Source organism: Protomyctophum parallelum (assembly GCF_964188405.1).
Source record: "Protomyctophum parallelum genome assembly, chromosome: 21".
In the NCBI taxonomy this organism is placed as follows: Eukaryota; Metazoa; Chordata; class Actinopteri; order Myctophiformes; family Myctophidae; genus Protomyctophum; species Protomyctophum parallelum.
Genome location: NC_139713.1, coordinates 9927918 through 9955606, shown reverse-complemented (window position 1 = coordinate 9955606; position 27689 = coordinate 9927918). Strand labels below are relative to the sequence as shown.

Below are 27689 nucleotides of genomic sequence, written 5' to 3'. Positions count from 1 at the left end.
TTTGAATAGTTCAAATGACACGTCAGAAGAAGCTGCTATAATGAACACAATACATAAAGGAGAAGACAGCTTTGAAAGAAATCCTTTTATTATTCCCTTTGAAGCCAATAAAAGTGATAATGATTGTTTACTGTATTGTTCGCGTCTTTTTTATTTTATTTATTAAAGCTTCTTTTATGTTGCAATCCAATACCCAAAGCAGCCAAGGCTACAGTAAGTGTAGCCACACATACTGTAGCTATACTGTATGTATTGTGGGGTGGCGGTGGCTAAGGGGTAGAGTGGCCGGATGGATGGATGGTAACCACAAGGTTGCCAGTTTGAACCCGGGCCCCCCCAGAGTTAATGTCGAAGTGTCCTTGAGCAATACACTGACTGAACCCCTAATTGCTCCTGATGTGCTGGTCGGTGCCCTGCATGGTTTCCGCCGCCATCGGTGTATGAATGGGTAAATGTAATGCAATCTATGTAAAGCGCCTTGGATATATAGGCGCTATATAAATGCACCATTTACCATTTACTGTAGCTTAAGTTCAGTGGTGGAAAGTAACGTAAAGTACATTTGCTGCAAGTGCTGCACTTAAGTACAATTTTGAGGTAGGCCTACTTATTTGCTGGAATATGCATGTCCAATTTTTTATACTTCTACAGTACATCTGATTGATTGATTGATTGATTATTAGTACAGTTCAATACAAGGTCTGCTGAGAGAAGTAAAAGCCCAAGAAAGCACTATAAGGCTTGTTTCCATTGAGGTCCTCCATTTTCAATTCATCAGAATATTTAATGAAATGTAGTGTAGTGGAGTAGAAGTAAAATAATTGGAATGAGAGAGAGAGAGAGAGAGAGAGAGAGAGAGAGAGAGACATTTGCAGAGAATTGACACGGGGGGGCCTTCAAATTAAATTAAAACTCACTGTATGTCTACATTCCTCCAATCCGTTCTCTCTGTCTTCTTTGTCTTGTTAGGGCCGGTGTCTCTCTATGTGAGTGAGCATCGCCACGCCATCATAAATCCTGTCCATATTAAGTCAACGATCACAATATATATAGGCCCAGACGTGAATATATACTGTAGTGTAAAGGAAAAGCAGATGACTTTCTCTCTTCCCCGCTATCCGGGGAGAGGCCATTACACACATTGTAGGGACATAATGTACATACACAAACACACACACACACACACACACACACACACACACACAGATGCTTTCTATACAACGCTGAATATTATGCACACACTGCACACCCCCACGGGCAAACACGCCCACAGTCACACACTCAAAATGCAATCATTCAACTGGCACTCTGCTCACCATAAAAACACCGCTTGACATGCAAGAAAGGGTTTTATGATGCAGTCCATGTCTACATATCAAGTGAGAGAAAAGGAGACAGGAAATCATACAGTATACAAGTCAGTGGTATACTCCAACGTTTTCACGTCAAGGACCCAGAAATTGATATTTATATTTGACTGCAGAGTGCAGACTCCCATCTGAAAATGTTTAGTTCCAGGGCCCCCCCAGAAGAGAAGTCACAAAGTAGCAAATATATGGATATAGTGGTTAAAATGATTGTGATGCTATGTTTATTACTTTTGCTGCATGTGGACTATGTGGACGGGCATCCTCACGAGGACTAGCCTGGCTTGGCCATTGATCACACGTTATCTGCCAAGGGTTTTATTTTTATTTTATTTTTTGCACCGGCATATTGATGGAAAGCATGTTTTTATTTTATTTTTTTATTTTTATTTATAAACTTGCATTACATCGTTGTGGCGTGTAAAACGAAATGAGTTGAATATGTGATTCATTTTCTTAGAATGGTAGGGGGAGCTGTGGGGGAAAGCATGTTAGCAATAGTTCCAGGACGTGAGGTACCAGGAGGCAGGAACATCTATAAAAGCATGTTAGCAATAGTTCCAGGACGTGAGGTACCAGGAGGCAGGAACATCTATAAAAGCATGTTAGCAATAGTTCCAGGACGTGAGGTACCAGGAGGCAGGAACATCTATAAAAGTACAGGAAGTGAGGCTGGGTTCCATTTTAGGAATCCAAATGAGTGTTTGGAGGTTGTTTGTCAAAGAGACTCTGTTAAGGTCAACACTAAACCAGAATCACAAATTAATAAACCACAGAGTGTTTGGGTCGTAAAAGTCAGAGCTTTTACACAAAGGAAGGTTGGGTGAGGATTGAGGAATATATATATATATATATTCCCCCTTTTTGAGCAATGCATTGCCTTTTGATACCTTTGTGGATATTTGATTTTGGAAAACAGACGATCGTCACGATCTACACGTTTTGGATTACTTTTATGATGAACTGTTTTACTCATTGGTCTGGCTGGCTGGCTGTACGTGCCTCTACTGTATGTTCTGGACTCATTTCACCTCTGGCGTACATAGAATCACTGTCACTGCAGTCTGCCCACAGGCTCTCTTCCTCTGGGCTCAATTGAAGGGTGTGTGCGTGTGTGTGTGTGTGTGCGCGCACACATGGTTTTGTCGGAGATAGTGGGAGTTTCTCTGAGGGTAGTATATGTGCTCTGGAGGTCAAGTCGGTCACTTTGCAATCAGAACGCTTCCTGTTTTGATCCCAGGCTCCTTCCGGGCTTGGTGTCGATGTGTCCTTGAGCAAGACACGTAATGAGGAACTTTAATAAGGTTTTCAATATCATGCTGTATAAGATCCCCGGGGCTAATTTAATGGGCTATAGGGTCCATTTGGAAGTTGGAACCCATAGAGGCTCCCGGACCTGACGTTGAGAATGGCCATCCCACAGTGCAGTGGTTCTCAACCTTTTCAGGTCGCAACCGCCCCAAAATAATCACATTTGAACTAGGAATGCCCCGATCTTCTAGATCTGCTGAGAGGTGCGCCTGCTTTTTTGTTTAACCCATTCTGGGTGGGAGCCGCGGGAACCCCCTGTAGTGTTGTAGATTCACATATATGTATTGAAACACACCGGACACAGAGCTGCCTTGTAGTCTTTACTCGTTCGGTATACTGAATCAACTCACAGTCACATTGCATGTAATCACCACCACTTAATCACATATGACCCACCTGTGTATAACATCCTGGGACCCTATGCAATACAAGTGGCTGGACACTGCATCCCTCCCCTTCTTGGATGATAACCATCACCATACAGAAATGTACAATATTCAAATATACTTAGCACAATAACTCAAAATGACATATTTCTTTTCAAGGCTTTTCTTAGATTTCTTCCACACACAAAAATATATAACTGTTCAAACATAACACAGTAGAATGGCTAGGGGTAGACTACCCTGCCATTCAGACAATAGACAATGCCTGGAGATTATTCTGCTCCCTAATGGCACTGCCTGACTAAATACATAGTCTGGTTTTACGGTGGTGGGGGTGACCACCGAACTACAACATGACGTCACGAGCCGTGGTGAAGAGCAAACCACCGCCACCGCTCCAGCCCTTCTCTCTGTTTTTACTCACCACCGCTCAACGTTATTTCAGCTCCGGTGGTCAGCTCACCACCGGAGCGGTGGTCACCTTACCACCGAAAATCCAGACTATGAATAGGCCTTAAGTCACATAGTCTTTCAGGTTAGCAGGCTGCTGTCTGTTTCTTTGTGGACGAAGAGCCCTGGTTGGAACTGCAACTGAAGTCGCTTGGATGTGTGACCCATTAGTCCCAAGTCCAGACTGTATCCACAACTTGACAAACGACACATGTCGCATGATCTGCCTGCCATTTCTGTGTAGAAACACAGAATCTCCTTTCCTATCCACAACAGTGTAAGGATCCCCCTCATACGTCGTAGACAGTTTGTTCTGTTTTGATTGTCGCAGCAGGACCATGTCCCCCTGCTGGACTGTGCTCTCACGTGCCCTTCTGTGTCTGTTGGCGTCCACTCTACCTTTCTCCTTCCTTGCAGCATCAGTAGAGCGTATGTGAGAGTCATCCGCTTGCTGGTTAACAGAGAACTCAGGCTACTTGGTTCTGATCTGGCGTCCGAACAGCATCTCCGCTGGACTACGTCCCGTAGTACAATGAGGGGTACTCCTGTAGGCCATAAGAAATGTCTGCAGTTCAGTGCGCCAGTTCTTTCCTTCAGCATGAGCCGTGCGTATGGCCTTGCAGAGTGTTTTGTTCTGTCTTTCAACCTCCCCGTTTGCTTGAGGCCAATACGAAGTAATGCGTCGGTGTGCAGTACCATGCTCTGCTAGGTACTGTATGCTTCAAACTCAGTCACCACTAGAGGAGCGCCATTATCACTGACAATGGATTCTGGAAGGCCATGAACAGAAAATATGCATCTCAGCGCCTTGATTATATTTGCTGAGGTGATACTAGTGAGCAGATTCACTTCTACCCATCTAGAATAGTAATCAGTCGTCACCAGGAGGTGCTCTCCTGTTGGAAACGGTCCACATAAGTCAATGGCGAGTGTTTGCCATGGCTTTGCTGGTAGCTCTGTCCTAACTGTAGGTGTTTGAGGTGGTGGTGGACCAGTGAGCTGACATGCAGGACATGATTTCACCATCAATTCCACGTCTTGGTCCATTCCCGGCCATGCATTTGGCACAGCATGTGTAGCTACAAAGTAGACGTGATCATCTCCCAGACATAGAGGTGCAGGGGAGTTGACCGTCAGCCGTGACAATGAATCAGCCGCGTTCTGTGGTCCCGGGTTTGTATACAACCTTGAATGTGTATGGCTGCAATCTCAACGCCCACCTGTGTATAACATCCTGGTACCCTATGCAATACAAGTGGCTGGACACTACACCCCCTTTTGGTGTTTTAACCCTTCTGGACGGGAACCCCTTTTGGGGTTCTGTACAGTATATACAGTAGTAGATTTAGAAGGCGTTTTTAGAATTGGCCTCAGTCCAAAATGGGTAACGGCCATGTGAACCGACTGGGTTTCTCACTGGCATTGGCAGTGGCTTTCAACCCTTTTTTCATATTTATTATTTATTCTGCATTTGAGCCACGGACAACCGTTTGATGAGATTTAGCCCACGTGTAAACAATAATTGGACTAAATCATTATGCTGCAATTTCGTTGATAAATAAATACGAAACGAAAATGTAGTTAACAAAAATAAAGACTGAACTAAAATCCATTTCGTTCACTAACAAAGACTAGACTAAATATATTTATTTTATAATTGAGCGCATCATGCATGTGCTCGTCGCTCGTCGCTCTGTTTACAAACAGAGGCAGCAGCACGCAGCCACACACACACACACACACACACACACACACACACTAGAGTTGAATGGACTGCATGCTGTGCTCAGAACAGCTACACATTACACAAGTTACTAAACTACGGAACGCAGGTTGGGCTATCTGTCACCGAGTCATGGTTGAATTAAGTGTTTGTGTTTGCAACATGAAGCTTACGTTCGACAAGCGACAATAAAGGAATATAGTAAGGCGTATTGGACAGCAAAGCACAGGGAACTGGATATGTTATAAACCCCAGGAATTGTGAAGAAATAGGGCCCATCAGCAACGTCTCGTCATAGAGAGCCCCCTCTCTCTGATCTCCGCCCGGTGAGTAGCAACACACATGAACGTGTGTGTGTGCGTGCGTGCGTCCTAGTAGCAATAATAGTATTGTTATCTTAGCATGTAGCAACACACATAATTGCAGCGTGCGTGTGCGTGCGTGCATGAACGCGACACACGTGCACGCGTGTGCGTGCAGGCGTGTGTGCATGTGCAATGTGTGCATGTGTCACTGTCAGTGTGTGTTCTAACCAGGAGTTTAGTAATGTTAGGCTGCACTGGGATCAGTTGGTTAAACAAGTGGACATTAAGGTTCTATAGGAGTTGTCTTGTTGTACTGCACTGGGGTCAGTTGGTTAAACTTGTCGACATTAAGGTTCTATAAGAGATTTTTTTATTTTTGAGTGGTGCAACTCACAGCCAGCTGTCTGTGTCCCTGTGTCCGAGCACGAAAATAGCATTTGGTTTGTTTTTATCATCACTCAGTTCACATGGGTGTGATTTTTTTTAATACAAGCATCAATGCGTCTGTGACTCGTTATGGTTTCAAATAAATATGCAAATTCAATCAAAACATTTCAGGATGTATTCCTTACAATTATGTTTTTCATCTAAAGGTTAAGAGAAAATGCTATGTGAAATATTTTTTAGATTAGATGGAAACATATCTGCTGACAAAAAGTAAAGTAAAGACTAAAATGCCAATAGTTTTTGTTGACTAAAACTAGACAAATAAATTCACGGTTTTTTGGACTAAGATAAAGACTAAAATTCTTGACTTTTAGTCGTCTAAAACATGACTAAATAAAAAAAGGATGAGTTCGACTTATGATAAAAACTAACAACGGTGATTGAAACTGGACTAAGACTGAGACTAAAACAACACTAACAAATGTTTAATTGTACACAAGAGTAAATTATAAAGGTCCATTTGGTTACCAACTCTCCGTCATTTTGTAGGGGACCACCTGGAACCTCCTCAGGGACCACTGGTGGTCCGCAAACTACTGGTTGCGACCCACTGTCTGTCTGTCTGTCTGTGTCTGTTTGTCTGTGTCTGTCTGTGTCTGTCTGTCTGTGAGCGAGCCAATTAAAACCAGAACCGTGCTGTATAGGGATTAAAATAGAAGCGGTGTGACGTCTGGGTGCAAACAGACACTCTTTCATATTGGCTAATTGACAAGTGCATGCAAATACAGTACACACATACATTCAAATACAGTACACACACATTCATATTCATATACAGTACACACACATTATACAAATTCGGTACAATTACACGGGGCTTCAACCTTTTGTCACTCACTGCTCACTTCTCTTCTCATTCAGTTTTAATCTTCAAGCATTCTTTTCTCTGACTGTGAAATTAATTGCCGTGCATAATAATGGGGCCCTAAATGTTTCAAAGCTGCACAGATTCCAGCTATCTAATATTCATAGTTATTAACTAATGTGAGTCTAATGAAATATTGTTGCTGTCGGCTAGAATCCTTCTCTCCATATTTCAATGTTTTAACCCATTCTGACCGCACACCCATTTTGGTGTCGGCATCATGTTATGCTTTAGCTATTTAAAAATAGCAGATCTACAAGCTCATATCGCGCCACCGAGTGGCGCGATACGAGCTTGTAGGTCTGCTATTTTTGAAAAATCGAAGAGTGACTGACATTTTTAGAATCTAATCTCAGGTCAGAATGGGTTCATCAGACCAGTGTGTGTCCGGCGGAAACCTTGTATGAATCTGATCTCAGGTCAGAATGGGTTAATGCTTTTCCCCCCCTAAATGCATGCCCTACTTCGTTGTACAAGTACTGTCACGCAGAGTTAGAATCTCCATATTATAACTTTTTGTATTCTTTGTTTTCATAAATGAACGCCCTACTTGGTTATACTTCAGCAGCGTAACCAAAGCATCAAAAGTAGCATTAGATCCAACAAGCTCGAAACGCGACACGCTTCTATAGATCTTTTATACTTGTTATGCTATTTTGAAAATTGTGAATCACACTGTATCTGTCACATCTCTGGTGCCTACGAGGCGTTCTCTCCCCTCATCTTATTTTTATTTTATTATTATTTTATTTTTTTCCTCCATTCTCGCCCCTGCAGATGTGAATGCTTGGACGGTTTTCGTGATGATGGAGCATAACAAGTGACAGATTTCTTTCTTTTCAACTGACGCGCATATAGTCAGCGATGCACTGCAGTTTGCTTGTCCAACCCCGACCATGTCCCCCTAGAGTAGTGCGTCTGACAGCACACAATCACATGTACGCTGTCAGACACAATAAAGCAGAGTGTGCATGTGCATGAATCCTAGGCAACAAACCACAAGGTTTAAATAGCAGTGGTGGAAATCATATACTCACATTTTTGACTTGAGTAAAAAAAATGCCTGGACTGAATTTTATTTTTATTTTATTCAATAAAAAAGCTTGCATTGTGCCGCTTTTGGACATAGAGCATTAAGGCTTTCAAAAACAGTTTATAAAAGCACTTTTGATTTAAATTAACTTTTTGAAGACAGACAGACACTGATAGATATTTTTATTTATGTATTTATTTGACAGGGACGACGCTCATTAATCAACATGTCAGTTTTCACATCAATCTAAATGGGCCAGAGTTAGCCAAAGCTAAATTTCATCTGTAGTCCCTGGGCAGGCTCTTAAAAAGTAAATGATAAAAGAAAGACAGAGTGTAGGGCGCCTGCACACAACACCATGCGTTGATGCCGTGTGTGCATATGTGCAGGCACCCATCACGACGTCCATACAAAACACAGTACAACAGATAAAAGAAAGACAAAGTGTAGGGCGCCTGCACACAACACCATGCGTTGATGCCATGTGTGCATATGTGCAGGCACCCATCACCACGTCCATACAAAAACACAGTACAACAGATAAAAGAAAGACAAAGTGTGGGGCGCCTGCACACAACACCATGCATTGATTATGTGCAGGCACCCAACACCACGTCCATACAAAAACACAGTACAATACAGATAAAAGATGTATTAAATATGCATACTGGCTGACACATGCGCAACATCCTCTGATCATCTATCCACAGCACATGGGTAAACATGATGGATAATAGCTCTAGAAATACACGATTGATATCCCTGAGATTAAAGTATAGCTATTAAACTCTTCCATAAAGCAGACCATTAGCTGTCTATTAATACGGTTCACTGCGCTTTTGCAGTCAATTTGCATATCAATCATCCGTGTCCAATTCATATACATCTGCTTTTAAAAAACAACTATCGTACAAGCTCACAATGTGGATGAAAAAAATAAAAATAAACATTTTACGGCCACAAGCATTTATATTGTGAGGACCAGGGAATTGATCCTCACAATATATTTCCCAAATTCTATTATACTTGTGGGGATTGATTGATTGATTGATTGAATACTTTGAACCCATTCTGGACGGGAACCCCTTTGGGTGCTTTAAGCATTATGTTATACTTTAGCTGTTGAACAATAGCAGATCTATACAAGCTCATAGCGCTGCACCGAGTACTGAGCTACGAGCTTGTATACTGTAGATCTGCTATAAAAATCTTGAAAATGTGGCGCAAATCTTTGAATATATATTCGTTTTATATACGTTTTTAACTCAAATATTTACTTCTGGTTGAGTCCCTGGAATGATGGACCAATTACTGTACATATATTTATGGGGATCCTTGACATGAAAAGGTTTGAGAACGACTGACATAGAAACAGAAGACTGTCAGGACTAAATGGATTAAGACTCAGCCGTTGCTTCTGCGTTTGGTTAGGGTTAGTAATGTCGGATTATTGGAACGTCAGACTATCGTTTTATACACTCCAGTCACACAATTATGCTAAAAGGATGACACAAAAAGCCCTTAATTGTTTCCATTGTGGTCCTGTGTTGTACCTCACAAGTATTCGCACGCACGCACGCCACGCACGCACGCAACGCAGAGATGCTGCTCGTGCAATCTATCATAGCATGCATCATCCATTGGGAAACGGCAGCACGGTCCATTCATTTGGAGGAGGATGCAGGCAGAGAGACCAAGGTGTCGTTAATCATGTATATAGGTAGGCTCCTTTCCATTGATTCTCCCTCCTGGGCGTAAGCAGCAATATGAATATGACACTGGATCATAAAGGCCTTTTTAGAGCACATGTTTAATGACATTATGGCACGTATTAGATTTCTATCTCTCTCTCTCTGTCTTCTTTGGATCCATTTGTTCATTCATTTTCGATCCCGTTCTTCTAACATGCATGTTTTGTGGATCTTACCGCACTAATTGTTCCCTCTATCTTTGTTGTTGTTGTTGTTGCTATTGCTGTCTGTCATTGTCCTCTCTCTCTCTCCGTCTGAAGGGGTGAGCTTAGGCTGGCCTCCTGCACATCACCCTTCACTGCAGCATATGCTAATGGCAATGTGCCTGTTTAGATGGAAATGCCTTAATTATGCTTTACATTCAGTCGGCGTTTTGAGAGAGTGACATTTTGTTGCTGACGGATATGGATTTGTTTATAGACCAGGCGGGGTATGTGTCCTCGGGGGCTAACTGCAGAGAGAATGAGAAAAGTGTTATTTTTCTGTTATATTTATTGATGGAACTTTGTGTGAACCGGCTGATCTGTTAAATGTTAAGCCAAATCATTTGACGGGCGCCATGGGATCTACGGCTTCTACGCCTTTCTTTAGCTGTGTCACATCATTGTCCAGGGCGCTGTGTAGAAGAAAAAAAACTGCGCACAATCTAGCTCTCGTGTGCGTGTGTGTAGCGAGCACAAACACGACGGTTTCACGAGAGTGCGCCTGCTTGTCGCTCCATCAGCCTATCTGATTGCACACGCCTCCCTACCTGCCCACTTGCCTCTGATTGAAAATGAATTGCTAGATAGTCAGTCACTCTGCATGATTGTGAAAAGCCCATGAGAGAAATTGGAAACATTACATTGATTCCGAGCACTTTTAGTCGAGATGTTTTACCAACATTTGTTTCTTGTGATGTTTTTCTATATTCTACTAAAACAATTGTTCTCTCTCTCTCTCTCTCTCTCTCTCTCTCTCTCTCTCTCTCTCTCTCTCTCTCGCTCCTTTATCTTATAGTATTTAATTGTGTCTATTGTCTATTGTTTTTATTCTGTAAAGCACTTTGAATTGCCTTGTGTATGAAAGGTGCTATATAATCTCTCTCTCTCTCTCTCTCTCTCTCTCTCTCTCTCGCTCCTTTATCTTATAGTATTTAATTGTGTCTATTGTCTATTGTTTTTATTCTGTAAAGCACTTTGAATTGCCTTGTGTATGAAAGGTGCTATATAATCTCTCTCTCTCTCTCTCTCTCCAGAGGATGAGCTGCAGTTACCTGCTGTGCACCATCCTGCTCTTCGTGGCGGTGCTGCTGGCGGTGACCGTGACGGGCACCATCCTCTTCATGAACCACTACCAGGCGCCGCGCATGTCCGACGGCCCGCCACACGTCTCCACCAACCAGGACGAGGCCAACGCCCTGGTCACGGTGGAGCGCGGCGACGGCTCGCGCATCAACATCTTCATCGACCCCAACTGCCCCGACTACAACGGCAACTTCCTGCGCCTGGAGGGCGTGCAGACGTCGCTGCTGCACTCGCTGACCGACCACGACTCGGACCTGAAGTCGGTGAAGGGCCAGGACCGCGCGCTGCTGGTCAGCCTGGCCGAGGAGGTGGCCAAGCTGTCGGCGCACGCCGGCCAGCTGAAGATGGACTACGAGTCTCTGCGCCGCGGCCAGGGCAGCCTGGGGCAGGACCTCAACACCCTGCAGACGGAGCAGGGGCGCCTCATACAGGTGAGACTTCATCGCCATGCTGGCTTTAATTGGGGTGGACATTTGTGTCAAAATGTGGACATACACAAAATGAGCCGACGATAATATTCTCCCGGAAGCACAAAGAGCTAGCCCTGAATGACCATTACAGGTCTGTAACTCTGAGAGTGTTGAAATGGAATGGTCCTCTCTCACAGTTAAGGGGGTCCTTGTTAACTATAACATATCCGATGGTACGTTGGTCCGACTCATTACTAGCCCTGTCCCCAACCCTAACTGCATGCAAAGCCGCGCTGTCGGACTAATGCGCCGTCAGAATTACAAGCGGATCCCGCACTTGCCCTATCCTTGACGACCTTGCAGGCTTATATGGAATGTCTAAAATGTAATGTAGACAGATCCTATATAGTTTTAACGTTATTATATATATATATATATTTATTTTATATTATACTGTTTAGACTTGATTTGATGTCTTACAGTACCTCATGTTAACCATATTGCAATTTACGCTCTGGATTAAGCGTCTGCTAAATGTCTAAATTGGCACTTTGCTCTAACACAAGGTTACAGTGTCATCCCTTCCCGCCCAAAGCACAACCCAGTATGTCAGCAAAATGTATACACAATTATCCCAGTTGTAACAGAGGGGGACAATAGGGAGATACTCAGGCTCAGCCTTTGCATATCTCCAAATGCATACAATGTGTTTGGGTGTGTGGTCTGAAATTAACAATAAACAGAAAAGCACTTAGAATTAGCATGTACTCGAATATTAACTTAAATATCCACTAGAATACAAGATGCAATCACTAGCATGTACTATATACACATATTGTCACAAGCGGTAACAAATAAAAACAACTCGGTGTAACAAGATCATCGCCAAACCTGTCTCAATATTATGAAACACAAGACGAATAAACATCATCCCCACCAGAGTAATACAAAATGCACCATGAAGGATTACAAACATACTGCAAACAGTGGGAAGCTAAGCAAACACTATAAGGCACCGTTCACACCGCCGTCTCCTCTGCGTCTCCTGTCTCTTCTGTGCGTCGCACGGCTTTTCAATGCATTCTCAATGGGAGTCACGTGGTTTGACGAGACAACCTTGTTCCGTGGGGGAGGAGGGCAGAAGACAGCCATGCAACGAGGTTGTGTCGTCAAACCATGTGACTCCCATTGGAAATGCATTGAGGCGGCCATGACGCACAGAAGACACAGGACACAAGTGTGTCTTAATGATTCAACACTGTCTCTGCTATAGGTGCCCTCAAAGACAGTTGGCTGATAAGACCCCCTCCTTCCTCTGCTGGAGCTGTGAAACACCCCTTCCGCCCAGCAAGGAAGTGGCTCACGTGCGAGCAGTAATGCACTCTGCTTTGGGCCCACACTTAGATCACATAACCCAACATATTTTACTCCAATTCTGAGTATCAATCCCGTCCATCCATAATTGGACTTGACAATTATTAACCCTACCCCTAACCGCAGGTGGAAGCCACATGGTGAGTCTCTTAACCGGACTGATGAGACTAAAGCGCAGTCACCTGCACGCAGCCCACAACACAAACAGGACTGATGAGACTAATGCGCAGTCACCCGCACGCAGCACAACACAAACAGGACTGATGGGACTAATGCGCAGTCACCCGCACGCAGCCCACAACACAAACAGGACTGATGGGACTAATGCGCAGTCACCCGCACGCAGCACAACACAAACAGGACTGATGAGACTAATGCGCAGTCACCCGCACGCAGCCCACAACACAAACAGGACTGATGGGACTAATGCGCAGTCACCCGCACGCAGCACAACACAAACAGGACTGATGGAACTAATGCGCAGTCACCCGCACGCAGCCCACAACACAAACGGGACTGATGGGACTAATGCGCAGTCACCCGCAGCCCAGACACAACACAAACAGGACTCATGGGACTAATGCGCAGTCACCCACACGCAGCCCACAACACAAACTGGACTGATGGGACTAATGCGCAGTCACCCGCACGCAGCCCACAACACAAACAGGACTGATGGGACTAATGCGCAGTCACCCGCACGCAGCCCACAACACAAACAGAACTGATGGGACTAATGCGCAGTCACCCGCAGCCCAGACACAACACAAACAGAACTGATGGGACTAATGCGCAGTCACCCGCAGCCCAGACACAACACAAACAACCCCCAGTTACAGTTGACCATGACATTGGCAGTGTCACCCGTGCAATCAGTGCAATCAGTACAAAGGCGGAGGGGAAAAGTGACAGTGTCAGCAGTGATTGTACAATAGAGCAGGGTTAAGGTTTTTTGGCTGGGGACCCCCAGAAATGCTTTGGCCATGTCTCACTTTTTGCCCTTATATTAATTAACCCATTCTGACCTGAGATCAGATTCTAAAAATGTCTATTACATCCTGACAGTTTCATTATTAACCCATTCTGACCTGAGATCAGATTCTAAAAGTGTCTTCGATTTTTCAAAAATAGCAGACCTACAAGCTCGTATCGCGCCACTCGGTGGCGCGATATGAGCTTGTAGATCTGCTATTTTTCAATAGCTAAAGCATAACATGATGCCAACACCAAAATGGGTGCCCGGTCAGAATGGGTTAACAGTAGTTTGACAGGAAAGGGGGAGAGAGATGGGGGGGGGGGGGGGGGGGGGTTTCGTCAGTTATGTCCGTTGATGCTCCATATCCATACGAGTGAAATCGCATGACGATGGAACGTGGCAGACCGAATGAGATGGGTATGAAATGTACATGTTCTTTCATGTGCTTTGAAGTGCGGTTCAACACGCAGCGTTCACATGGGACTGAGATCGTTCAGCTAACAGTGCTCTATACGAATGTAAAGACACGTCTTAGAGAGAGAGAGGGAGATGGAGCGAGAGAGTCAAAGTTATAGGAGAAAAAGTTGAGCCCACGTTTTCCTAGGGATTCTTTTCTCCTTCTGTGCTGGATCTAGGACATCACCGGTGTCGGGTGGAGACCTTGTATATCCAAACTCGTTACGGAACGAACACATTCCGAAATAGTGAAAATAGTCTATCTACATTAAGCTAACATACTGTATTGTGGTCGCCAAAAGTTGTCCTTTTTTAATATGTTAAAAAACTAAAACAAATGAAGTATGGAGATACAAGGTTTCTGCCCGGCAGCGGCAACATAATCCTGAGACGGGGGTAAAAGTAGACAGCTTTGGCCACACACTCGCCATTGCAGAGTTTCTCTGTTTCCCGTCCAACACACTAAAGGCCTCTGTCCATCAAACGAGGAGCTTCAATGAAGAGGGGCCGGGCAGAGGGGGGAACACTTAGACACCAGAAGACATCTCTGTGAGATTCTTTAAGTCTGCTGAGAGCTGGCATTTTAGGGTTTAAGTCAGGAGTAAGGAATGAATAATTATATGTCGAGGGCCTGGACGACCGAAGTCTGCGCACTGTTTTTTTTCCGTTCCTGTCCGTGTGTCTGTGCGTCCGTGCGTGCGTGTGTGCGTGCGTGCGTGCGTGCGCCTGGTGGCGATACAACAAGGCCCTTCACGTTGTGGCCCCAGCCATTTGTGCTAGACTAGTTTTTCAACTATTTGCTATACAACTCCTGCTACTTTTGGCCAAAATGTACACATTATGGTTGACATCATGAGATCAAGATATAGCTGTGACATAAAATTCCAATTGTCTAATAAGTGTTGCATTCCAAACTTTGCTCCGAGGAGCACACTCTATAGTTAGGGAATTGTGCTCTTAAATGTAAGGCCAACGATGGAATATAAATAAAGAATGAATATCAACATTAAGTAATTACTCACAACAGGCCACGCTAAGGTTTATATCGGCACTAAAGGGTGTTAGCTGGGACATCACATAATCAAGCTGTGACATAATCACCATTGTGAGTTATTGGTTTTGCAAAACGCTTAGACACATCCCAATTAGAGATGTTTTTAATAACAATTTAATGACAAGAATGTCTTTCTTTCTTTACACCCCAATAACTGCCTTAAACCATTAAAACCAGGAAAGCATCTGTGTCATTTTAGATTTTAGGTTGGGTCGTTGGGTATTAAAAATAACAGACATATACTGCAAAATGCATATATTGTTTTTACATGAAAAAGTTTTCCCACCACTGATATAATATAGCAAGTTCCTATATACTATGTTGCTATTAGCAACATAGTAGGTTTTCCAGAAAACAGTCTCAACGGGTTAATAAGCAATGCTGGGTTGTTGTGCAACCTTTACCGTTGGATGTGATCTAAATGTCATCTCTATCTGTCTGTCTGTCATTTTGCCATTTGTCATACCTGCCATATATGACATTTCATTAACCCACACCTTTGGCATTGACTATTTAACCCATTTTGAGCGGGAACCCCTTTTGGTGGTTACATACATTATGTTATAATTTAGCTATTGAAAAATAGCAGATCTACAAGCTCATAGCGCGCCACCGAGTGGCGCGCTACGAGCTTGTAGGTCTACTATTTTTGAAAAATCGTGAAAATGTGCCTCAAATCTTTGAATATATATTATTACAGAGTGAACATTTTAACTCAAATCTTTGCTTCATGGGGAGGTCCCTGGAACAACATATTTTCAGATGGGGGGGGGGGGGCAGAGGCATATTACATATATTTTTTGGGGTCCTTGACATGAAATATTGAGCACCACTGATACAGAAACATAAGGTTTTTCAGAAAACTGTCAGGATTTTGAAGACATTTTTTTTTTAATTTCGAGGTCAGGCCTAAACGGGTTAAACCACCATTCCTTCTCCTGAATTGACGATGATGGCAAGCCCATTTAGTTTGATGAACTGTATTTGGTTCATTTCTTTTTTTCATTCCGTCTGCACCTCAGTGTCAACCTTCGAAGGTGATTTTATTTTATGTTCTTATTTTTTTTTCTCTCCCGGAGAAAACGAAATGCTCTATCAACTCCTCCATAGATATGCTTCCACGGAGGTCGAGGTTCACAGTGAATGATTTCATTGTGTTGTGGTTTTCACCTTGAGAAGCAGGTATATTTCTTCTCAGCCGTGAAGTGATATGTACCTTTTACAAAGACATTAAACCTGTCCATACATAGCTATGCTAGATGGTTATTATAGCACACAATGAGATACAGTAGCATGCTTTGAAATACCCATTTCATACATGGATTTATTATAATCAGTGGTGGACAGTAACTGAGAACACTTACTTGAGTACATTTTTAGTTTTTTAGTATTTCTGCAAGCACGCCGCCACATTTTAAACACAAATATAATACTTTTGACTCCCATACATTTCCAGGAAAGGACTCTTGGGACAGACACGTACACATATATATCACAAATTAACCACTTTAAGCATTTTTTCACTTGTACAGTTAGACTAGTTTCACTATTCACTAGTTTCACTATTTTCCAAACTTGTGCGGCTCACCGCTATTCCTATCCACTACAACAGCTTAGTGACAGCTACTTCAGCACCATGGACAGCAGCTACAGTTACTATAGAACCATGGACAGCAGCTACAGTTACTATAGAACCATGGACAGCAGCTCCAGTTACTTCAGCACCATGGACAGCAGCTCCAGTTACTATAGAACCATGGACAGCAGCTACAGTTACTATAGAACCATGGACAGCAGCTCCAGTTACTTCAGCACCATGGACAGCAGCTACAGTTACTATAGAACCATGGACAGCAGCTACAGTTACTATAGAACCATGGACAGCAACTACAGTTACATCAGCACCATGGACAGCAGCTACAGTTACTATAGAACCATGGACAGCAGCTACAATTACTATAGAACCATGGACAGCAGCTACAGTTACTATAGAACCATGGACAGCAACTACAGTTACATCAGCACCATGGACAGCAGCTACAGTTACTATAGAACCATGGACAGCAGCTACAATTACTATAGAACCATGGACAGCAGCTACAGTTACTATAGAACCATGGACAGCAACTACAGTTACATCAGCACCATGGACAGCAGCTACAGTTACTATAGAACCATGGACAGCAGCTACATCTCTGGGCTATGTTCAGCCTCTCTCTCTCTCTCTCTCTCTCTCTCTCTCTCTCTCTCTCTCTCTCTCTCTCTCTCATCATGTATTCAAATTGCCTAGAGGGTGGGCCGACCTCAGACCGCAGCCATCACAAACATACAGTATTGTACATAAAAATTGTACAACCAATAACCCACTTGTCAGGATATGATTTTAGGACCCCGAAGTGGACAGAAACGGGTTGAAGGTTAAACAGAGTCTTAATTGTATATCAGCAGTTCACAGAAAATGAAGTCCAACAGCAAAGTCCATGAACAGAATCCACAAAATACCCTGGCAAACAATTCCAATATCCAGCAGGCAAGAGGAAGGTCAGAATCCATGCAGGACACAGGAATATAATCTGGCAGAGAACAAAGAGACAAGCAGGGTTTAAGTAGACTGAGTGTGACAAACAAACTGAGTTCCGGTGTGAAGCTCCACTCTGCCTGGCTGATTGGGAGTGAGCAGATGAGTGGGAGTGACAGCACTGGAATGACAAGAAATTGACAATTAGTCAGGGCAGAAGCACACATGGCAACAACTTGAAGTAGTCACACCCACAGGCAGGCCCAGACCCAAGACTTCTTATATTTCAACAATCTAATGTGTTTTATACTCAACTAAATCTGTCTGATTAACACCATAAAATAGCCGTTCTACAATCTTATAACGCAGTTTGATTGTGATTGTGAGCTTTTAGATTGTTATTTTTCGTTTGTGAATTGTAATCGAGGTGTGAAAGTTTGAAATAACTGTGATATTGATTTGAAATCATATCGCCCCCGTGTTCTAATCCACAGCTACCTATAGGTTATGCTTAACAACTTAACCCATTCTGACCTGAGATCAGATTCATACGAGGTTTCCGCCGGACACACACTGGTCTGATGAACCCATTCTGACCTGAGATCAGATTCTAAAAATGTCAGTCGTTCTTCGATTTTTCAAAAAATAGCAGACCTACAAGCTCGTATCGCGCCACTCGGTGGCGCGATATGAGCTTGTAGATCTGCTATTTTTAAATAGCTAAAGCATAACATGATGCCAACACCAAAATGGGTGCCCGGTCAGAATGGGTTAAAGCAGCACTATGTCACTTACATAACAAATTATGTCCCACAGAATTAGATGTTATACAGTAGGCTTCACTCACACCTTTCGATCTAGCATACAACATTGATGCATGCTAGATGTAAACAAAGGGTAAGTGTTATGGCCGCCCCAATGCATTTCCAATGGAAGTCACATGGTTTGACACAACATTTTTGTTGTACGGCTTTCGGCTGTGTTTCGACTGCCCCCCCCCCCCCCCCCTCCCCCTCATACAACAAAAATGTTGTGTCAAACCATGTGACTTCCATTGGAAATGCATTGCGAGCTTGCATCAGTCAATAAGTCTCATGCATCAGCTATACATCAATCTGTTGTGAAGGTGTGAGTCAGGCCTAAGCAATAACAATCATTCTTCCAAGTTCCATACATTTGTTGACTCAGGGCTTGACTGCCTGCGGCTGTTTTGTAGAGACTCTTGGGTAATGTTTGCAGAGAATCATGGGTAATGAAGTCAAAGACGTTGCCTGCCATGTTATTTCTGTCCAGTGACCACTGATACCCAAAACTACATAGTATAGTGGTATTGGTATAGTGCGGCTTTAGTGTTTTTTTGTTTAAACTGTGGGTGAATCTTGCTGCTAATAACAACAACAACAATAACAATGCACACAGCTTTGTGTTGTAGCTGTGACATAATCACAATAATTGACGTACAGCTTTAACATTTACCAGCCACTGCGTCTGGTACATGATGTTAATTATTCATCAGTGCTGGCTCAGATCTGCACAGAGGGCTGTGATGGCTGAATTAATTCCTGCAGGGATGCTCCGCTATCTATCACTGTGTGTGTGGTTCAGTGTTGGTTACCACCGGCGGAGAAATGATCCCATTTAGGCATGAGGCCCATTCTTTAAAAAAAATCACTGTGTGAACTGAGTGGTGCAACTCCCCTCCTCCCTCTCTCTCTCTCTCTCTCTCTCTCTCTCTCTCTCTCTCTCTCTCATTAGCAGGCAACAGTGCAGCACTGTCTCTCTCTGTTTCTGGCACAACAGCGCCCATAGTCATACTGGTGCTCACTAACGTCACATAGGTAGTCACATAGGTGAACCAACACATAGGTAGTCACATAGGTGAACCAACACATAGGTAGTCACATACTGTAGGTGAACCAACATTGCTGTTCCTTGGAGTGGTTGCAGCACTCAAAAAACTGTTTTCTGAAAAACCTATGTTCCTATTAGCCTGGTGAAACCACTCCCCCTGCTGGACTTATGGCATATTGAAGCTGTGCCACGGTGCAAATGTAAACTCACCGTAACAAGACTACAACTCAAAATAATTATGGAGATTTTGTGAGTTAAAAACGTTTGCTCTGAAAGACTATAAGTGCCATTGACGTATAGCCGAGTTTTGTTTAATCCACGTTTATCGGTGAATCAAAACCAACAAGTTAGCATGTTTGTAGCATTTTTTGCTATAGCTACAGATCCCGGCCACATAGAAACGGCCAAAATCCCTGCGTGCACGCCCGTGCACACACACAAGCCGTCTTTATATGCATTGTGGCTCATAATCTGGTCAAAATGCGATATTCGGATCATAAGATTCATAAGGCCCTAATTTGATATCGGACGATCAAAAACGATTTTCAGACACATACCCGGAGCTGGTAGCTGATCCATAATTGCCGACTTCTACTTCCAATAAAAACGGAACTAGAGCAAGAGCTTCTTCTTCTTTCACTTTTTGTTCAATTTGTCTGGCATCCAGCGCCCTGCAGCGCCCCTACAGGCCATGGCGGTCTCCAAGGAGTTGAAAGATTTGTGCCACATTTTCACTATTTTTCAAAAGAATAGAAGATCTACAAGCTCGTAGTGCCGCGCTATGAGCTTGTAGATCTGCTATTTTTCAATAGCTAATGTAGAACATATAATGCTTAAAACACCTAAAGGGGTTCCCGTCCGGAATGTGTTATAATCATTAGTGTTGCAGAAAGTAGTAATCATACATAATGTGTCCCCGTTGATATATGTTTAAAACGTTATTATTTTAAGCACATTATTTATGCTTTTTTCCCCTCAGTTTTTGCATTGTCACGTTGATTTGTGTGTGTGTGTGTGTGTGCGTGCGTGCGTGCGTGCGTGCGTGCGTGCGTCTGCCTTGTGGGGCTTAGCCCCTCTAGTCTGTATTGAATGGATTTGATAGGCCCAGCCATGTGCAGTGCATACAATCAGACACACTGGGTAAGATTTTCTAAGCCATTTGGCTCTGAATCTCTCTATGCACTGAAATGGCAAAAAAAAATCCCCCTCGCATATGAACGGAAGTGGATGGAATTTCCCTCAAAATGCATTGGTTCTCAATGTCCGGGGACCCCCAGGGGTCCTTGGAGGGCTTCCGGGGGGTCAAAAGGTGTTGCAGTACCATGGTAGCCATAGCAGATTTTTGAAAAATGTAATAAGATTTATATTTTATATGTCCTAACACAAACATTAAATGCCATTGATAATGAATGGCCAGTTTTACGTGATTGTCTCAACACAAACATGCCATAGATAATGAATGGCCAGTTTTGAGTGTTGTGTAAACACAAATATTGAAGGTGATGGCCGGAATGAGATGATGTATGATGATAAACGCTGATAAGAGCGCCCCTCACTTCACACTTCACACGGGTGTGATTTTAGTTTTTAGACACAAAATCTTCTCTTCTGGCGGTCCCTGGCACAAAACACTTTCAGATGGGGGGGTCCGTAAACTACTGGCTTAACGAATGCAGGGGCTTCATTTGTCCAGGATCCACTTATAAGACCCCCCCCCCGCCCCTTCCATTATGCATATCGTTGCTGTCAGGCAGATCTCCAAAATGAACATTTTGGTCATTTTGTCATTTACGGTATTAATTAAAAAAGTGCTTCAAAGCGAGGATCATAAGTGCTTAAGTGATAAAAGCATAGGCTATCAGACACAAAATAGCTTGAATTTCGTACAAATATTAAAAAGAAACATATAATTCTTGTTAATTAGTATGTTCCACTGAACCAAGACTGCACTTTGGAACAATTATTTTTAATAACATTTCATTTGTCTCGGAAGAGGAGATGTAAATTTCCCTTTTAGAATAACAGCTGTGATATTTCTCTTGAGACAGCTACAGTAATTGCTGCTGCTGGGTCCCACAGTGCACTGTGGGGAAAAAAAACAATGTGTGCCATTGTTTTGTATGTTATAATATTTCATAGTGTTATAGCATGCATAACGCGTAATTGAGTAAAACGTAATTGCCACACTGCAGTCCCATTTACACACCTGTCTCCTACTCCCTCATCAGCCCACCTGTGAACACTTCTACAATCAACCAGCTCCAATAAAACTGGAGCAGACAGCCGTGGTCAGAAGAAGCTGCGTTTTACGTAATTTCCGAGTTTTTAGACAGCTGGTGGATAGAAAAGAAGCTCCACTCCCGCGGCTGACTGCCACGACGGACAGATTCCCGGAAACGCTCACCTCCGTGGCAGTAGGCTGCGGGGGTGGAGCTTCTTTTCCATCCACCAGCTGTCTAAAACCTCGGAAATTACGTAAAACGCAGCTTCTTCTGTCTGCTCATATGTGCCCAGACTGATTGTCAGTTCATAAGTGTGTTGTCATCAATGCATCACCTGTTCCTGCTTTCCTGTCCTGACTTCTTTGTCCTAAAATACTTTGAAATCTACTCTTGTTTGTTGAGACTTTGCACATGGGTTCAACTCGCTCTGTCTGACTCATTGAAAGTATGGTAGAGTATAATATAACTTTTGAGGTTATAGGGTTGTATTCTGTCTCCAGGATCTGACACACATTTTCACTTTATCCCTTGAGCAAGCAGGCAGGCTCTATTAGCTCAATGGTGTGACGTTTACAATAGATCAGGTCAAAGGTCATGTCTCCCCTATAGATACAGGATCTGACACACATTTTCAGTTTATCCCCTGAGCAAGCAGGTCTAGTACTGTATCAATTTGGGGATCCTCCACATGAAAAAGCGAGAGAACCAGCTGCTATAAAGTGCTTCTGTTTTCTGCAGGTGGTGGTCGACGGCAGAGCGCAGCAGGGCCAGCGAGGCTAAGTGGGGCTGCTGGTGGTGCTTTCTGGCAGCACAGGGACACCCGCTTGATTGATCTGTTCTGTGGAAGTGAGGCGCGGGGTGTATATATATGCGCAGACACTGTTTCAGGGCCTGACACCCCGATGTGACTGTGTGATCTATCGGTCGCCTGTGGCCAGGGACTTTGTGATTTATATGGCGACACGCAGCTGACTGTGCCATTGTTAGTAATGGCTCTGTGTGAGTGCAACATGCCCCCATAGGAGGATTGTTGTACCGCGCTCGCACCTCAGAGAGAGAGAGACGGAGAGAGAGGGAGGGAGGGGGAGAGAACTATATCCCACAGTGCCCCCGAGGCGAGGATGAGACACGGAGACCGATGTGATGGGCTTGTGGTTTTGGAACCATGTCTTGTTTTAAGATGTTCCAATGATGGATGCTTTCATCTCTCACGTTTTGGGCTCAACTTAAACGGGTCCTTCCCATTCACACTATGTGTTGCGACTGTTGATTATTCAACTGATGACTTTGGCGATGAATCGAATAATTGAGAAGCATATTTGTTTAATACATTGTTACATTTTTCTCATATCAGTGAATCAATATGAAAATATTGAAACTTTTATATAGATATATTTTGCTAAATTGCTAAATAAGATTGTTCCATTGGCCACTTAAGCCTTGTTGTTTACTTAGTCGGGCACTTCATGTTTAGTGTACACTACTGTATATACTGTACATTCACACAAAGAACATCCATGCTCTTATTTATTACAACAAATAAGCCATAACTGTGAGATCTGCCTTTTGCCAATTCATGCTTTCTAAGCAGCAGGTTAAGTTCTCCCAGTCTTACATCCAAGAGTTTACGAATGCATATCGTTGCCGTCGATCACAAACGTTGCATCTCCGTATTTCAACTGTAAGTTGTTTTTGGTAAATGAATGCCCTAATACATCATACGAGAGTGTCACACAAACGCAGCGAAAACAGCAGATCAACGACGCCTCGCGATAGAGCTGCTATTTCCACTATAGCTTAAAATGTTTCAATACAATAATAACTAAGGGACAGTTCTTGGACATAAAAGCCAGGATTCCGCCCGACATCGACAAACTGTGAAACCTGCCATGTCAATATTAATGCTTTTATAAGCAGCACTTAGCAAATGTACAGTCTCGCATTCCCAGAGTTTACAATGGCAGAATGTGCACTTCCATAAACACCAGCCACTGTTAAATAACGTCATGTAGATGGCAAGGCTATAATGACAGCCAATTGCATTAACTTAAAGTAGCTGCAGATAACACTCCGTAACAAACCTACAGTGAATGCACACGCATGCGTCATGCACGCGCGTGTGCACGTGCTCACAACAAAAGCAAAGCATGCACGTGTGGGCACAACAAAAGCAAATCATTCATGGCATACAAGGACAGATTTGCACTCGCTCAGGAAAAAACTAGAATTTCAAATCATGTTGTTTTGAATTCACATTATTCTCTCTCTCTCTCTCTGTCTCCTAAGGGATGTCCACATCAAGAATGATAACTATAATAAAGGTATACCTATACCAATTAGGATATGCACATCCACACTGTAAACATGTAGTGACTCACTCGCTCTCTCATATACCGCACGCACACGCACATGCACAGTCACACACGCACACTTCACACACAATTCAACTCATATAAGCTCTCATAGAGCCCTTTCACAACATTGTTTCCAACAAGTGCCCCTCATTTGTCATCCTATACAAAAGACATTTCAGTTCTGTATGAAGAGGTATGTCATCATTTTAAAGCTTCTGCTTCTCTCTCCCACGCTCTCTCTCTCTCTCTCGCTCACACACGCATGTTTCTGTTTCACTCACACACACACACACACACACACACACACACACACACACACACACACACACACACACTGACTCACGTGTATTGTATAATCGCGTTCAGGTACAATACCTCTCTATGGTTCTATTTATAAAAAGCAGCTCTGTCATAACCAGTACCACTTAAGCCCTATCTACACTTCAGCTGAGTGCCTTAGTGTGTTGGCCACATTATAATCACAGTGTCCATGCTTCCATTCTGCCTGGAGATCTGTGTAGTGTAGCACGTCTTTAGATAGATAAAATATGCAAAGAGTACAATAGACAGAACAATACAGTATATGTACAACAAAAACAGCCATGCATACTGTACATGAACATAGACAACTTACTAAACTAAAACTAAGCCGCTCCCATGCACCATGAGAATGTCCCATGCACCTGATCATCCACACTGATGATGCAGGTGGGGTCCTTGACATTCTCATGGTCCTTGACATTTTCATGTCGAGGACCCCAAAAAATATATTAATTGGCCGCCGACTCCCATCTGAAAATATGTTGTTCTATTTATGGTCATAAAATGCATTAGAACCACAAGTACACCTCAAAAACCTCACGAGAACACCTCAAACAGTTTAGTGTTCTAATTCTAAACACGGATATGACTGACTACCCAAACACATAATTATGTTTAGCGTTTAAAGTGATTAAACATGTTCTTCTGTTTATATATCTAAACACTGTGACACATTTAAATAGTGTTCAGAACCTGAAACCGTGGATGTAGTGTGTAAAGCAGGAGTGGGTTATTTGAACTATGTGTATAAGGTAGGGCACTCACTTCTAGTCATTTTTATTATAGTTGACTAGTTGCCTATAGTTTACTAAAAATATATATTTGTACTGTGTACATTGGTGACTATACTGTAACTATAATCTACCTGATCTTGAGGCCTACAAAATCGGGGATTTTCTTATCAACTTGGCAACTAGTACCAACAAGGTCGACTAGTGGATTTACTAGTCGACTAGTTGAATAGTCGACTAGTTGCTTACTGCCCTAGTATAAGGCAATTCAGTATTTTAGCTGTGACGTGAGCGCCCCCTCCTGAGATACTTCCGGGTCCTACTTTTGTGTCGCTTTTGTGTCCCCATAGAGTTATACTGTGACGCTCCGTCGGACTAAATCTGAGACGAAAACAACCACGAAAGTCTAATTTTACCGCTTTCCTCGCAACAACAAAGCTGCGCTGCTCTCCCAAATCTGGCTGTGACAGGCCGTCTGCCCCTCATGGAATACTATCGCCATTTTATTTTATTGTGTCAACTAAATCCTTTCTGAAAAGTAACGTGTAAAAAGATTCACGCGTTTAGATATGCTATTTACAATGAGATGCGGATGGGAGCTGGTGCCACTTGGACCCGGACGTAACGTAGCACTACAAAATGACGTCGGATTTAAATAGTGAATATCCCTGCGGCCCACCAGTGGTCCCTGGCCCACAGGTTGAGAATCGGTGGTTTAAAGTAAACGGTAGCGCCCAGACAGCTTTCCTCCTCTACATTGTGTTCCCTCTCTCTGCACTATATTCACATCCAAATGAATGTACCACAAAGCTAAAGAAAGAAAGAAATGAAAGAGAAAGTGCCTTTATAAAAAGTACTCCATCCTAATATAAATGTCAAATATATTGGAGAAAAAAAAAGAGAAGAAAAATAATAACACATGTGTAATCATGCCACACAATAGCACACCCACATAGCAGAAAACCCAATTTTCTCTGGTGCATCTTGCCCAGTTTCTCAGTAACAAAATGGGTCATCCCTTCTGTGTGTGTGTGTGTGTGTGTGTGTGTGTGTGTGTGTGTGTGTGTGTGTGTGTGTGTGTGTGTGTGTGTGTGTGTGTGTGTGTGTGTGTGTGTGTGTGTGTGTGTGTGTGTGTGTGTGTGTAATGTGATTGTGGTGTTGCCCACAGTGACTCTGGGGTGAGCTGCATGCTTATTGAGGCCAGTGAACGGCTGCTGGGGCTTTGTGTCTAACACAGTTAACCACCTTCTCTCTCTCGCACACACACACACACACACACACACACACACACACGTGCACGCGCGCGCCACAGGACAGCATGATTGCAACCGCTTATCTTATCTCTGACTTTGGACAGTTCAGGTCTGCGTGTGCATGTACAGTACATGTTTGTGTGGACTGTCCACTGTATGTGTGTGTGTGTGCATGTACAGTACATGTTTGTGTGGACTGTCCACTGTATGTGTGTGTGTGTGCATGTACAGTACATGTTTGTGTGGACTGTCCACTGTATGTGTGTGTGTGTGCATGTACAGTACATGTTTGTGTGGACTGTCCACTGTATGTGTGTGTGTGTGTGTGTTTTGTGGGCGGTTGGGGGGCAGTGCTTTATGCGGTGTGAAGTCAATGACCAAATAGGACGGTGTGCAACAGGATGACCTATCCACAATATGCAGTGTTGACAAAAGCCGCATAGTAAAGGGCAGAGCAGAGTGGGTCATGAAGACTTCCCTCTCTCTCTCTCTCTCTCTGTCTCTCTCTCTCTCTCTCTCTCTCTCTCTCCAGGCATGCCCATTCATCACCAGCCTTCCTCACCCTGCACTGTGCTACTCTGCTCCTATAGAGCAATCACAGCGCTGCGTATAACAGCATGCAGTGTAGCAGTGGTTCCCAAAGTGGGGTCCTTGATGGAGTTCCAGGGGGTCCCCAGCTAAATGATGAGTTTGGAACCAAATGGACCCTTTATATGGGTCTGTAACTCTGAGAGTGTACGGGTCCATTTGGTTCTATGTGTAGCCACACTGTCAGAGTTAAATTAACATTAAACGGTTCAATTAGCCGATCTACATGTAGATTAGATATAGTTGAACTATTTTCAAATGTTTTTCAAGATAGTAAAATATATGGCAAAGACGTTTAGTGATAACAGGTTAAGGTGCGCCCAAGATGGGGCCATAGGTGTTCGACCTACAATAAAGCTGGCACCAAAGCTAGTATGCAATCCGCTCTGCAATCCGCTCCTTCACATTATATATAAACCTTATTTACATTGTCAGCAAAATATCCTATAGCCGTCACCAGGGTCAAAATGTCTCACTGACTGAGAAAGCTCTGCAACCTTATGTTTTACTAACATACTCTTACCATACACATGGGAATAAATCACATTTTATAAAAGAAAATATATGTTTTAAGACGTTTTAAGGATTGCAGCTTTCAAAGAACCTTTTTGTCAGGTGACATACTCCCGTTTTTATCAGTGACCTAGTCATGATTGG

The 27689-nt window shown here is 43.3% G+C and overlaps 1 protein-coding gene across 1 annotated transcript in view; it reads left to right on the top strand.

The window, feature by feature from the left end:
- Positions 1-27689, top strand: part of fibcd1b (fibrinogen C domain containing 1b) — a gene marked incomplete at both ends in the record, with an annotated part of 218001 nt that overhangs the window by 71345 nt on the left and 118967 nt on the right. The window contains one exon of the mRNA XM_083794061.1: positions 10876-11355. Coding sequence (XP_083650187.1) covers positions 10876-11355 — 480 coding nt within the window. The remainder of the gene's footprint in view (positions 1-10875; positions 11356-27689) is intronic.